Below are 15,474 nucleotides of genomic sequence, written 5' to 3' on the forward strand. Positions count from 1 at the left end.
TTCTATCGTGTGTGTGTGCGTCTGTGTGTGAAAATATAATTTCCAACTGCTGAGCTGTGTAGCACTGTCATTGCATATAAGACAAACACACTTGGAATAGGAAATAGAGGGAGAGGAAATTGAATTGGTATAGTATTTTCAGATACATTATAACTTCAATGATGTTTTGTGCAACACTCTTGCAAACAAAGTATTGCATTGTGGGTTCGAGCTGATGTCAATCAATCAAGTCACCTTAATTCAAGTGGCAGATGTACAGTATCTTTATTTGAGTGCTAGATTTGCTCGCAGTTGTCCAGCAGATGGTGCTGTTTTGTCCAATTAGTATACCGTATCCATTCAGTTCAAGTGGAGAACTGGAGATATTACTAAACAAAAATACAGTTTCTTCCAGAAATTTCAAATGGATATTAATTAAACTACGTGGATTACAATAGCTGGCCCCAAGTCACACCAAATAATTATTCGGTTAGTATCACAGAATTAAAGACTTGGTTGTCCTTGTCTGTGGCAATTTTTGGATTTTCCATGTTCTTATTTTGATCACAACACAAAATTACTAAATGTCAGTCTCCAGGTTGTCTTCCGACTAATAATTATGTCTGACACTTAATTATTTACTATGACACTGGCATATTAGGAGTCCAACTAGTAAACTTGTTCTCAAATGTTTTATTTTCAAGGACCCCCCCCCCCTGTCCCCCTTAACTCCATGGGCTTGTATGGAAGTGGAACCAAAATGTACGGGTCCATTTGAACACTCAGACCTGGTATGGTCATTCAATGCTAGCTCGTTTGTGTTTCTGGTAATATTGTCCACTCATTTTGTATGTCCGTGTGTGTCAAAAATTGAATTTTGATAAAAAATGTTCTATGTCCACCACAACAAGCCAGCATGGCGATGAACCCTGCTCATCAGCTGTTGCCGGACAACCAAGCAGGTAACCAATCACAACACGACCGCCTGTCCTGCCAGGAATGGGATCGTGTATGTCATATTATTATGCAGCACGCACGTCGATGCCATCATCAGTGCGTGTACATCTATTTTAGGAGTCTCTAGAGAGAGACACTGCTACCCGGCGAAACTTTCAGTCGCTCGGTTTATTAATTAAGGTATACATTAATGAACACAAAAGAAAGACCAAATGTAATCATTTCCCCCACCTTCTTTTAAATAATTGCCGACTCGGTCCGGCAGTCCCGACTGTCACCATGGATAGTAACAAAACAAAACCTAATTCGCACCCCAAAGTTCAGCGGGTGCACAGTGAGGACTGATAGAGGCGTGACTGCTGCCGAAGGGAACATACAGTCAAGATTTAACAGTTAGCTTAGCTACACTACAGTGCGTCAAGAAGACCACAATGGGCGTCAAGATAATTCCAAGGTACGTCTTTGGTCTTTGCATTATAACAAGTAACCTCCAGCTGACACGGTGGTGGATTACATGCCGAGGTGCCAGGTGCTCTTGTTACTTGTGTGTGTGAGTGCAAGTCCCGTTTTCTTTTGACAGCTATACTTGCATTACTGCACCAGAGCTTAGCCGTTTCGTACACAGACGCAATGTAGGTTATATACAAGGCATAAATAAAGCTCTGCAGTATATAGTAGTACGATTAGGGAGTTCCAATTGAAGTTATCATTCTATGATTCTGCCCAGAAGTGGTATTGTTTTTAAATCCCTTCCTTAAATTCCTTGCCCCATGATCATCCTCGAGGCATCAGATCAGAGTTGTTGCCAAAGCATCCCTGTGTGTGTGTGTGTGTGTGTGTGTGTGTGTGTGTGTGTGCGTGGAACTCTGGTTCAGTGGTTTGTACATGGGAACTTGGGATTGAAGGTCCTGACAAGACATTGTTGTTTTATGAATAAAATATTGTTATTTAGGAATTAGGGGAAACGATTTAGGTTGGTGTTTTAGGAATTGGATTAGAACTTTAGAGGTTACATTTAGGGGTTAGGCTTGGGTTGGTTCATTTATACTTAGTTGCGCACCTGCACACAAATAGCATATAGGCCTACAAGCTCACCTGCACACAAATAGCATATAGACCTACTACAAGCTCACCTGCACACAAATAGCATATAGACCTACTACAAGCTCACCTGCACACAAATAGCATATAGGCCTACTACAAGCTCACCTGCACACAAATAGCATATAGACCTACTACAAGCTCACCTGCACACAAATAGCATATAGGCCTACAAGCTCACCACAGCTGCATGCATTGTGAGTGTGAGCTATGCTTGAATATCCATTTTTTAGTGGTGCAAACCACTCCAACAACTGGCTTTGTTAGTACCCGTGTGTGTGTGTTTGTGTACCTGTCCCTCAAAAGAATGAGCATGGTTACTATGGTCACTGACATTACGTCAGACCACAGCTGATCAGGCTATATAAGACCTTGCACCACTCAGTTCACACGGGTGTGATTTTTTTTTAAAGAAGTGACCATAGCTTAGCCTGTCTGTCCATAGACTAACCACAGACAATTTAAAAGCCTGGTAAAGAACTACAGATTAAATTGTGTAGCCTGGTACATTCATTGATTGATTGAAGTATTTATTAACAGTTTGGAGAATTACAGTACATTTCAAGCACAACTCAATACAAACTGTGTGTGGATGACACCATAACGGCATTACACCTGTTTACCATAGGGTCCACCATGTTCAATTCATCATAACATTTAGACTAGAGACGTACAAATATACACTTCTAATAGCAAAAACAGGAAATCATCATAGAGGAGGTAAAAAGGGAAAAGAACATATACTGTACAGTGAGGGGGAAAAAGGGGTGGGTGGGGCATTCAGATTTTACGGGGGCCAGTTTCGAATTGCAGCCGTCCGTAGGTGCCCTTTGGGAGCGGTTTTGAAGGAGTCAAGGGATTCGCATGTCTTTTTTTTTTTGACAAATCAACAATCACTATGTGGTTTTCATGCCCAGGGAATGTAAACAGATCTGCCCAGCATCATACTTCCTATACCTCTGTTGAGACACTTTCAGTAGCATTTATTTGACAGTGTAGTACTAACCTGTCCATAGGCTAATCAGGCGATAAACTAACTTTTCTTGTCTAAATTGTCTATTAACCGAAAGGCCAAAATATGAGGGGATATGTCAAGTCATATGTCAGATAGTCAGATAGTTTTGTTGCTGCCATTTGTTATAAAATGGTGCATTTTTATGTATATAGCGCCTTTCTCCAAAGTGCTTTACATAGATTGTGCTATACATTCACCCATTCATGCACTCATTCATACACCGATGGCGGAGGAAACCATGCAAGGCACCAACCTGCACATCGGTCAGGACTCAGGGGTTCATCGTCTCTTGCTCAAGGACACTTCAATACTGACTCATGCGGGAGCCCGGGATCGAACTGGGAACCTCATCCAGCCGCTCTACCGGCCACTCTACCCCTGTCCTGAGCCGCTGCCGCCCCCAATAGCATCAATTATCAGCCCAGAATTTCCCAATCGGTCCTACAGCCTGACTGACAACTAGTAGGTGTTTACCGCAGGCAGAGTTAAAGTAACACTGAACACACCTGGAATATAATAATGGTAAAATGTAAGCCCACTAGCCCAGGTTTTGTATGCCGTGTTTAATCAAACCAAACAAGAACAACACCACGTCGTAGCCTTGCGTTCTGTCATCTGGTGTGCGTACTACACATGTATATATGTTTTCAATTGGTGTGAGGTAAGCTGGAGACATAGCCCCTTTCGGGACCCTCGGTTACCTTTTCTGTATTTGGGACGGTGGTACCGCCGCCCCAAATACAGAAAAGGTAACCGAGGGTCCCGAAAGAGGCTAGCTAGAGACACTACTCCTACACTACTACAGTGCTGCTACTGCTACTGCTACTGCTACTGTGGGCCACTACTGTGTTTCTAGGAGGAGAGAGGAGAGAGGAGATGAGAGGACAGCTGGAGCCAAGGGCATCCGATCAGTTCTCATGGCAGCGAACATATGATGTTTAACTTTCACTTGATGTACATTCACTCTGTCCTTGCAGAGGCACACCGGGCATTGTTAATTAGCCTCCCTGCCTCAAGGAGTAAATATATATATATATATATATTCATGTGTCACAAGGATATTGCCCCAGGAATTTTAACCCATTTTGACCTGAGATCAGATTAAAAAAATGTCTTCTACGTCCTGTTTTCTGAAAAAGCTATGTTTCTATGTCAGTCGATTTTTCAAAAATAGCAGACCTACTATGAGATTGTAGATCTGCTATTTTTCAATAGCTAAAGCATGACATAATGCTAACACCAAAAGGGGTTCCCGCCCAAAATGACTCCACAGTGAAGAGTAACAGAATGAGAGGGGCGGTTGGGGTTGCACCTTTTCCTGAAGTCCATCAGCATTCTCTATAGAGTGCCGAAGTCCTGGCGTCATCTTAAAATCGTCTCATACAAGCATCGTGGTCCAAAAATAAACAAACTGCCCCGGCGATATTGTCGGAGAGGTGTCTCTGTATCCATCCAGACTTGTATCCATTTGAGATTAGACCAGTGTGGGTTTGTGTCTTCCTCGAACTTCAGGAGGAGTTTAACTCATAACTGATAATGTGGCCCTCAGTTGGAAAACTGACATACTACAGATCTGTATTTGACATCATGGATGGAGTTATGATTGGCAGAAAATCTGCCAAATGTATTGTACGTCTATGTGCTATGATTTTGATGCCACCATGGCACCACGTGTCCACACACACACACATGCACACACACACGCACGCACACACACTGTATACTGTACTTTAGACTGGAGATACCTAAACAAAGTATGACAGTGGTGCATGAAGGCTGTGTCTGTAGTCCAGAACTAGATAAGGTGCCTGGACGAGGCCTTGTGATGGGGCGGACACTGGTTTTAATCACTGGGCCCGCATGGAAAATACAGGTAGCCAAAGTGAAAGAGAACCGATGTCTTCTGACTTCAGTAATCAATCATCGTGCACATGCACTTAATCCTCCAATTGCTCTATTGGAGCACACCCACACCGTTCTTCCCTGAGATGCCAGTAGTGGTGGAAACAGTACTTTTACTTAAGTAAAAGTAGCAATACTGCAAGTAAACGGACAAAGTACAAAAGTATTTGCATCAAAATGTATTTAATGGAACAAAATGTAAAAGTACTTATTGTGCAAAATGTCCCATTTAAAGTTCTCAAATGAACTGTATATACTGTAGGGCTGAAGTGGTTAATGCGTGTTTTGTATTTGTAATTGCACTCAAAATGCACAAAGTAACTAATAACTAAAGTTTTCAAATAATTGTCGTGGAGAAAAAGTACAATATTTGTCTCCGAGATGTAGTGGAGTAGAAGTGATTGATTGATTGATTGAAGAATTTATTAACAGTTTGCAGAATTACAGTACATTTCAAGCACAAACTCAATACAAAGTAAAAGTAGCCTATTGGAAAGTGGAAATACTCATGAACAATTTTCAGGTATTTGTACTTTACAATAAGTACAGTACTTAAGTACATCTACTTAAGTTTCCACCACTGGCAACAAGTTGCCACCACGGCGATGCTTTGCATTGCATTCTGTGCACAGACGGACGCTATAAGAAGCAAGAACTCTCCCCCTTTTGAGCTGAGTTGCCATGACGACGACCGAGCTGCGGGGGCCTTATACCCTGGGTCAGAGGCTCCGCAGTAGTGTCTGTTACCTCCGTTATGTCTTAGCCTGTTAACTACAGGCTCACATGACAAGCAATGGGTCATTCAAGACCGAGCCAGATGCAGGGAGAGATAGCAGGGAATTAGGAAGGATGTGTGTAACAGCAGTGTTAGAATAGAGGGGATGATAGATAGGTGAAGATAGTGTGGAATGAGTAGGATGGACAGTTTTGGACACACTTTTTTATGGAATAACGGTAAAAGTGTTTGATAGCATGTATCACACAAATCAGCTGTATATGCTCTACTCCACTGTGTCCCAAACAGTGGGTCTGGACACATTTGTGTGTCCCGGGACACGTTTTAATGGGTCCCCTTATTTTTGAGGGGTGCTACTAGCCCCCTTCTATATCCAGCTTTTGGTGTGTGTGTGTGCAGAAACTTTGTCCTACAAACATTAAATTCCCATTGACAATGAATGGACAATTTTACGTCATAGTGTCTGAGCAAATAGACATAGTGTCTATTTTATGTCATGATGATGTATGATGATAAGAGCGCCCCTCACTTCACACGGGTGTGATTTTTTTCCATTTTATTATTATTATTTCAAAACATTTAAAACAATTTCAGTAATTTCATGAAATCAAAGAAGAATCAAAGAAATTACATACATTAGAATCTAAATGTTTAAGAAGTACAAGCTCACAATGCGGTGTGAAGCAAAGCGCTGTGAGCTTGTAGATCTGCCATCTTCACTAGTTTGGCGGGTCCCGGCCAAACGTCGAATTTCTCTTTTGGGCCCCGGGCTAAAACATTTGGGAAGCACTGTGTACTCTATGGTACACAGAGAGATTGAGGTCGGGACAGAAACAGAAAGGGCAGAGTGATGTAGGGCAGTAGACATTTTTAAGGAATTTTATAAAAGTCAACTAAATATCAAGACATTGAAAATGTTCTCATTTGATTGTATCCTTCAACTGTGCAAGGGAACATCATTTACTTGTATGTAGGCTAGTCGTAAGTCTGATTTCAGGAAAGAAACATAATGTATACAGTATATAACACATGAAGGCACAACATTGTGTAGTTATGATGACACTTTGATCACCAGATGAGCTTTTGATGTAAGATCTCATATAAATGTCATCATCCTCCTATCATGAACTTTGGCATTACAATATACAGTAATATTCTGTTGCAGAGGAAGGAAAAGACACTGTAGCAACACGGACTATTCAAGCCTTTTATTTAGGTGCTAGTACAAAAAGAAATGACTAATGCTTCGACCGACAGTCTTCATCAGAGTAATCTTCTGCGTTTGCGTGCAAGTATGCGCGCAAGTGTGTATGTATCTTATGATCTTATGTTCTGAGTGTTTGAGGACTCTTTGAACGCATTTTTTTTAAGATGATTCAAGTAAGAAAAGTATAAGTTTGAAGAAATACAAACGTATGTATGTGTGTGTTCATTTCCTAGGTCTGTCCATTAGTGTCACTCTCTCTCCCCCTAACAATGGAGACCCAGTCAGGGGACGGGTCAGGATCAGATGACTCCGCCCCCAGCCCTCAGAGTGAGGCTGTGGCCAATGAGCTGCAAGAGCTGTCCCTGCAGCCAGCCCCCAACCTGCTGCCAATCACAGAGAGGAAGAATGGTGAGTGACCAATACTCATCTGCCCTTAAAGATGGTTAACCCATTTTGGACTGAGGCCGATTCTGAAAACGCTTCTAAATCCTGACCTAAGTTTTCCAAAAACTTAGGTCACACTTTTGAATACTGTATTGAAATTGAAATAGGTCTTCCATGTGTATTTTTGGTTTCTTCCTGAAAGCTGAAAGCCCTTGAGTCAAAAGGCCCAATCGAAATGACAGTGATATACTGTCATCCCTTAACCCCTCCCCCTTTAAAACATAATTTTAACACTTTCTGTACACTTTTAGAAACAAAGGAAAAAAACAAAAGAACCATTCTCCTAGTATAATCATGTTTTTTTTAGAGGGGGGGGGGGGGGGGGGGCATCCACTAGAGGTGAATTAGTACACAAATCCTACAAATGGTCTCCTAAGTGGACTCTGTCTGATCTCGTGAAAAGTATTTTGTGGGGAAGCCGTTCCTCCTACTGCATGTACTGTATATCTACTGAAGCAGGAGGTCAACTCGCCAAATTCTCAACAGATTTTCGCACAGTTTGGTTTGTTATAAATGCCAGAATAGTACCTCTCAGTCCCGGCATAGCAGTTCAGGAGTGGTTCCAACGGATTGTGTGACCCTGGTCTTTCCCTAGTGGGTCTGATCGAGGGTAGCTACTGGCACGTAAGTCGGGATTTGATCACCCCAGCTGGGTCACCCGAGTGAGGGGTATGATGTTCGCCAGACCCGAAACCCCAATGACCTTGGGATACATCACTGAGGATACGTCCCAGTTGCATCCATGCGGTGTATTTTTGTTCTCAGACATGTATTTATGTTATGACATAGGATACTTTGGTAAATTTAATTATTTAAATGTTGGTACGGGTGCCAACATTGGCACAGGGGAGGGTGATCATTGGCACACTGGCATACGTGTGTGAGAGAGACGTTTTTTTTCCTTTTAAAATTAAATATTCCCAAAAAGTTTAGTCGGTTATCTTCAACATTCTGCACATAATTGTACATTCATTCAAACTCCTAACTCGAGGAGGGATTCTGGGAGATCGGTGGGTTATTATTGCTCTGAGTTTAATGATCATTACATCCTGATGTGAAAGTAAATATTTCTGATGTTGTTGTGTGTATCCTATGGACACTCAAAATCTTATTAAATCTATTTAATTTTGATGTGGTGCTGTCATAATTATATTATGGCACACTGACTATCACAAAAATGAAAACATGGCATTTCATGTGAGAAAGGTTGCAGACCCCTGCCTTAGATAGTATCAGTAATGGTTATAAAACGGCTTTTTAATAAACAGTCTCAGGTACTTTTATTCAACTCAGACATACAGTATTTCTTGCAATGGAGTTACAGTATGGCAAGCAATTCGCAACATAATATGGGGAGGTTTTGACATTATGAAACAGTATAAGTTGACATTTGAGAAATGCACAGTCTCTGCTGACAGGTGGACTACACTGATCAGGATGAGCTGTTGAAACGTCACAGAGTTGAAATGACAATACATTCATGTTCACAGGACAGTCGGTTTGAAAAAAGAAAACCCAACAGAATGGCAAATAAACAGAGAAAAGGCAAGATAGTGAAATCACAACTTTGCATTCAAATTCGTCTTTCTGTCATTTTGTCCGTGTTGTTAGTAGATTCAGATACTGTGCTGTTGTATTATTTTAGCGTCACTCCAAGATGGAGCTGCCCCAGAACTACCGCTGTGCCATCTAGCGGTGAACCAGTGACGCAAACAATTTAAGAGTTTATAGTCTCTTGGTATGGAACCTCTTTGCTTTGATAGAGTATGTGGTACAGTCTCATGGGAGGGAATTTTGCTTTTGTCGTTTTGTGGGCATGTTTGCCCTTTTCTCATAGCGCGGCACCGAGTGCCACGCTACAAGCTTGTAGGTCTGCTATTTTTGAAAAATCGTGAAAATGCGGCACAAATCTTTGAATATATATTCTTTCAGAGCGAACGTTTTTAACTCAAATCTTTGCTTCTGGAGGGGGTTCCTGGAACAACATATTTTCAGATGGGGGTCGGTGGCCAATTACATATAATTCTTTGGGTCCTTGACATGAAATATTGAGCACCACTGATATAGAAAACTGATATAGAAAACTGTCAGAATTTAGAAGACTTTTTTAATTTCGATGTCAGGACTAAGAATCATTGCACACATCACATCATCACAGTAACATGGGCATGTAGCCTACCATCCAGCCTCATAGGAACAATATCTTTTATCTTTCATTTGTGGATCTTTACATCCATGTAATGCACCTTAATTGCACGTCTTCTCCAGACTATTTTTAGTAGGTCTTAGGTCTTTTGTGAAAACCAATATCTGTTAATCCGCAGACTCACTCCTAATCTTCGTCCGTAGTCTGAAAACTCACCTCTTCAGTTCAGACTCCATCTTAGCCTCGATGACATTACAGGCTAAGGGATTCGTATAAAAGTGAAACAGACCAGCATAACATGATTTTGGGTTCGATTTTTGTGTGATTTTGAGTCGGATGATACAAATCATGGTGACGCATGCGTGACATGCCCTACGGTGCCTCCCCTACATCAGGTCACAGCGAGTCACTAAAACCCCCCAAACCTCATGCAGGTGGCAGCGGTGGCCGAACGGTTTGCGGAGCGGTCTTGATACCGGAAGGTCGCCAGTTCGTATCCCTGGACCGGCACGTTAAAATTACCACCGCTGAAGTGCCCTTGAGCAAGGCATTGAACCACTACCATGAAATGTTCTATGAGCAGGGCCTGGCTGTAAACAAGTATCTGATGCTTAGTCCAGTTACCCTGGGTAAATATAGTAACTTTGCTTTGCTTTGCTTTGGTGAGAGGGGGAACAAATACTGTATGAAAAGTTGAAAACAAAACTGTGCCTCACGAAACTGGCCCGCACAGTAACTAAAGTTTTCAAATAATTGTAGTAGTATAATATTTACCTCTGATATGTAGTGGAGTAGAAGTAAAGGTAATCCTACTGAAAAATTGGAAATACTCCAATTAAGTAAAAAAACACCTAAAAATGTTACTAAAATAAGTACAATGTCAAAGTTGTACGATTTGTCACACACGTTACCGCAGTGAAATTTGTTCTCCACATTTGACCCATCTCTTGGAGCGGTGAGCCGCAGCCAAGGAGCGGTGAGCTGCAGCCGTGCCGTGCTCGGGAATCATTTGATTAGAAGATTTGACCCCCCAATCCAACCCTTTGATGCTGAGTGCCAAGCAGGGAGGCATTGGGTCCCATTTTTACAGTCTTTGGTAAGACCCGGCTGGGGATCGAACCCCCGACATCCCAGTTTCACGGCGGACACTCTAACCACAAGGCCACTGAGCTGATGCACTTGGTTACTTGAGACCACTGTTGGAACATTGGTACCAGACTCTCTCCATTGAAATGAATGAAGGACTCCTGCCACATGGACAGGTCTGGTTGCAATTCCTCTGTGTGAGATTAGGCTCAGATAGCATCAAGATGCTAATGCAACCCATGCAAATGTGGTCAACGGCAACCCATGCAAATGTGGTCAACGGCGCGGCGCTGGCAACGGAGACGAGTTGAATCAGGAGGAACATAATAGTATCAGTGGTCGTGGTAGCGGCTGGTGTTGAAATAACCAATCAAATTATATCTGTGAAGCCTGTACTTCTAGGCTAAACAGCAGGGCAACTGGGTTGAACTGTAGTTAGACGCGTGCAGTGATTAATTCAATTTTCAGTCGTTGCATTTCTTTTGGATATGTCAATCCATTTATTGAGAATCCATATTCGCAGCAGCAGTAGTAGTATTCAAACTTAAACAACTGTGTAAACTTATAAACAAACAATAAACTGAACCCTCGACCACGCACGGTCGAAAACTGTGTCGTCTTCCCCTGTCGCACCTGAGTGCCATCACAGTGACAGGTAATAATGGTTTCCATGACAACCACCCATCACTGATTGACATGACGTCATGATATAAGAAGGAAACATTATACTCATCATTACTTCCTTTAAATAAATAAAACAAAATAAACAAAAAGCATTTTGGCTCCAACAATATCCTCTTTACCATCCCTTTAACCCATTTAGGCCTGACGTCGAAATTTAAAAAATGTCTTTTTAAAATGTATTTTTTTCGGAAAAACCTCATGTTTCTGTATCAGTGGTTCTCAATATTTCATGTCAAGGACCCCAAAAAATTATATGTAATATGCCGCCGACCCCCATCTGAAAATATGTTGTTCCAGGGACCCCCCAGAAGCAAAGATTTGAGTTAAAAACTGAAACTCTGAAAGAATATAGATTTGAGGCACATTTTCACGATTTTTCAAAAATAGCAGACCTACAAGTTCATAGCGATGAGCTTGTAGATCTGCTATTTTTCAAAAGCTTAAAACACCAAAACACCCAGAATGGGTTAACCCATTTAGACCTGAGACCAGATTCTACACATATCTTCTAAATCATGACAGTTTTCAGAAAAACCTCTGTTTCTATGTCAGTGGTTCTCAAACTATTCCGTGTCAAGGAGCCCCAGAATTGTATGTAATTGGACCCCAATCTCAAAACAAAATATATATTCAAAGATTTGCGCCACATTTTCACGATTTAAAAAAAATAGCAGATCTACAAGGTCGTAGTGCGGCACTCGGTGCCGCGCTATGAGCTTGTAGATCTGCGTCAGCGAAGTGTGCTCTTGCCATGACTCTCTGCCAATGTGGGGTGGCTGGCAAGATCGTAAATCATTTGGGAGCATATTTTGTGTCTACTATTAGTAATCAGTTTAGTATCGTACCATGTGGATGTGCGTAGTTCTATCGGCAAACTTTCTTTGAACAATAAATGTTCAATCAATATTCACTCACGGGTTCGCAATTAATGCTTTTATTCAGACCCACAAAATCAAGCATTTACCTACTTTCTCAATACTTCCATTATCAACCATGGCTGATTTTTTTTTAAATTGTGCCAACAAGCTTTGCACAGCATATTGGCTTATAAACCAATATGCTCCACAGATTTTGCTCAGCCCTCGGATATCAGGCAGAGATTTTTCTTTGTTTTGTTTTTCCTCTCCATTCCTTTGGGCATTTCAATTGCACAATAACGCACAGCTTTTACAATAGGCCGATATTTCAGCTCATAAACAACTTTGGAAATGTAGAGAAAATTACTTTTCAATCCACTTGTTTCAGCTGTGCTGATCAGCCTCACTTTGTACATTCCAATAAACATCAAGTAGTGCATCTGCAGCTATACAGCTCTGTTCATCTGTTCAACACATTTTAGTTTAAACGTGATTGAAGTTGCCTAGTCTACCATAGCCTACAAAACAACCTAAATATACGAAGCAGAAAGAACGTTTTTCAAAGCATCTGTTTATAAAGTGAGGTGAGGATACATCTCGCCTGCTGTATTCCAGCAAAACTGCATCAAAACTCCATCATCAGACATCATAAGTCCTGTTGGGTACAATTAATTAACCATTGCCATTTGTGGGTCAGAATGCATGAGACTTTATTATTACTAAAACATTTTTTGTTTTCAGCTTGAGGGATTCATATAAAAGTTAACCCCATTCTGGGCGGGAAGTTCCGGGAACCCCTTTTGGTGTTTTAAGCATTATGTTACACTTTAGCTATTGAAAAATAGCAGATCTACAAGGTCATAGCGCAACACTCGGTGCCACGCTATGAACTTGTAGGTCTGCTATTTTAGAAAAATCATGAAAATGTGGCGCAAATCTTTGAATATATATATTCTTTCCCAGCGAAGTTTTTAACTCAAATCTTTGCTTCTGGGGGGTCCCTGGAACTACATATTTTGAGATGGGGTCGGCGGCCAAATACATATAATTCTAGGGGTCCTTGACATGAAATAGTTTGAGAACCACTGACATAGAAACATGGGTTTTTCAGAAAACTGTCAGGATTTAGAAGGCATTTGTAGAATCGTCCTCAGGTCTAAATGGGTTAAACAGACCAGCATAACATGATTTTGGGTTAGATCTTTGTGTGATTTTGGTGACACATCCCCACATCCCCTACTGTGGCTCCCCTACATCAGGTCACAGCGAGTCACTACAACCCCCCAAACACATCCCCACATCCCCTACTGTGGCTCCCCTACATCAGGTCACATCCCCTACTGTGGCTCCCCTACATAAGGTCACATCCCCTACTGTGGCTCCCCTACATCAGGTCACATCCCTTACTGTGGCTCCCCTACATCAGGTCACATCCCCACATCCCCTACTGTGGCTCCCCTACATCAGGTCACATCCCCTACTGTGGCTCCCCTACATCAGGTCACATCCCCTACTGTGGCTCCCCTACATCAGGTCACATCCCCTACTGTGGCTCCCCTACATCAGGTCACATCCCCTACTGTGGCTCCCCTACGTCAGGTCACATCCCCACATCCCCTACTGTGGCTCCCCTACATCAGGTCACATCCCCACATCCCCTACTGTGGCTCCCCTACATCAGGTCACATCCCCACATCCCCTACTGTGGCTCCCCTACATCAGGTCACATCCCCACATCCCCTACTGTGGCTCCCCTACATCAGGTCACATCCCCACATCCCCTACTGTGGCTCCCCTACATCAGGTCACATCCCCACATCCCCTACTGTGGCTCCCCTACATTTTAATCAGAGAGTGTGGAATATAAATATAATATAATATAATACAGAGACTGTTTTAAACAAGATTAGATCATATACTGTTGGTGTACAGATGGATGAGTGGAATACAGAGACTGTTTTAAACAAGATTAGATCATATACTGTTGGTGTACAGATGGATGGAGGGGCCTCAGATTCTTTCCCCAAAAGACACGAGAGACAATGAGTGTGAAATATAGAGAGACATGAAGACCACTTCTGTGTGTGTCAACTTCTTCCCTTGTGCTCTCAGAAATAGTCTATAGATGGGTCATTTCATTTGTAATAAGAGAGAGAGAGAGAGAGAGATGGATTTTGTGAAACAGTAAGTCCGTAACTCTGTTGCACTGCTTGCTGGGACTGTTTACATACTGTAGCTGACATATCGGGGCTGTCCCTCGCATTACCTCATTCTCAACAGCAACAGCTCTCTTCCGCACGCACGCACGCACGCACGCACGCACGCACGCACGCACGCACGCACGCACGCACGCACGCACGCACACGCACACGCACACGCACTGACAGACAGACACACGTACTGTACACAAACACACAGCATGACAAGCTGAAAGGAATGCATACACACAGTTGATTCACTCAGAGTAAATTGCATTGTACACTTGGCTCTTGAAAGCTGGCCCTCAGCCTGACTCAAACACTTTGCCGCAGACGCCAAGGCTCAAGTGTGTGTGTGTGTGTGTGTGTGTGTGTGTGTGTGTGTGTGTGTGTGTGTGTGTGTGTGTGTGTGTGTGTGTGTGTGTGTGTGTGTGTGTGTGTGTGTGTGTGTGTGTGTGTGTGTGTGTGTGTGTGTGTGTGTGTGTGTGTGTGTGTGTGTGTGTGTGTGTGTGTGTGTGTGTGTGTGTGTGTGTGTGTGTGTGTGTGTGTGTGTGGAGAATCAGTCGGTGCAAAACATACTATAGCCATGTCTTGTCTTCTCTTACATGACATATGCTCCCACCTTCTGGTCAAAGTGAGCACTACACCCAGCCTTCCTGATAATAATATCACTCAAATAACTATGCTTGAATCTTTCTTTGTTTTTCACCAATAAATGAACAAGCTGTATATGAAATGAAGCTGTATATGAAATGAAGCTGTATATGAAATGAATATTCCAGGAGTGGCTGCCCACAAACTACTGGTGTATCCACTCAATGGGCAAACGTTTGGTTCCCTTCAAACATGGATCAGTTTAAGTTCCCTTCATGAAATTAATTGTTTCTTTATGGCAGTTCCTATTTCCATACAAAGTGGGTTTGCAATTGTATAAACGAGTTGTGAAGAGATGTCTCTTACAGACTGCGGGAGACATTAACACAGACTATATCTGCCTAGTCAGGTTATGTATATAGTGACTACTAACTAGCTGTGTGTACTGTATGCGCTTTGCGTGCGTGCGTGCCTGTCTGTTGGTAACCCTAGCACCAGTGTGCACAGGTGAAGTGTGTCTGGATATAGCCCTGCAGGCCAGCTGCCCCTGCTATTTAAACCAATGACG

General features: G+C 42.3%; 1 protein-coding gene across 1 annotated transcript in view; it reads left to right on the forward strand.

Annotated features, from left to right (window-relative positions):
- The first annotated feature begins 1,043 nt into the window (after positions 1-1,043).
- Positions 1,044-15,474, forward strand: part of LOC306936190 (myocardin-related transcription factor A-like) — a 113,214-nt gene continuing 98,783 nt past the window's right edge. Inside the window, exons 1-2 of the mRNA XM_079519680.1 lie at positions 1,044-1,390; positions 7,131-7,305. Coding sequence (XP_079375806.1) covers positions 7,167-7,305 — 139 coding nt within the window. The 5' untranslated portion in view covers positions 1,044-1,390; positions 7,131-7,166. The remainder of the gene's footprint in view (positions 1,391-7,130; positions 7,306-15,474) is intronic.

The sequence above is a fragment of the Electrona antarctica genome (genome assembly GCF_951216825.1).
Source record: "Electrona antarctica genome assembly, chromosome: 14".
NCBI classification, from domain to species: Eukaryota; Metazoa; Chordata; class Actinopteri; order Myctophiformes; family Myctophidae; genus Electrona; species Electrona antarctica.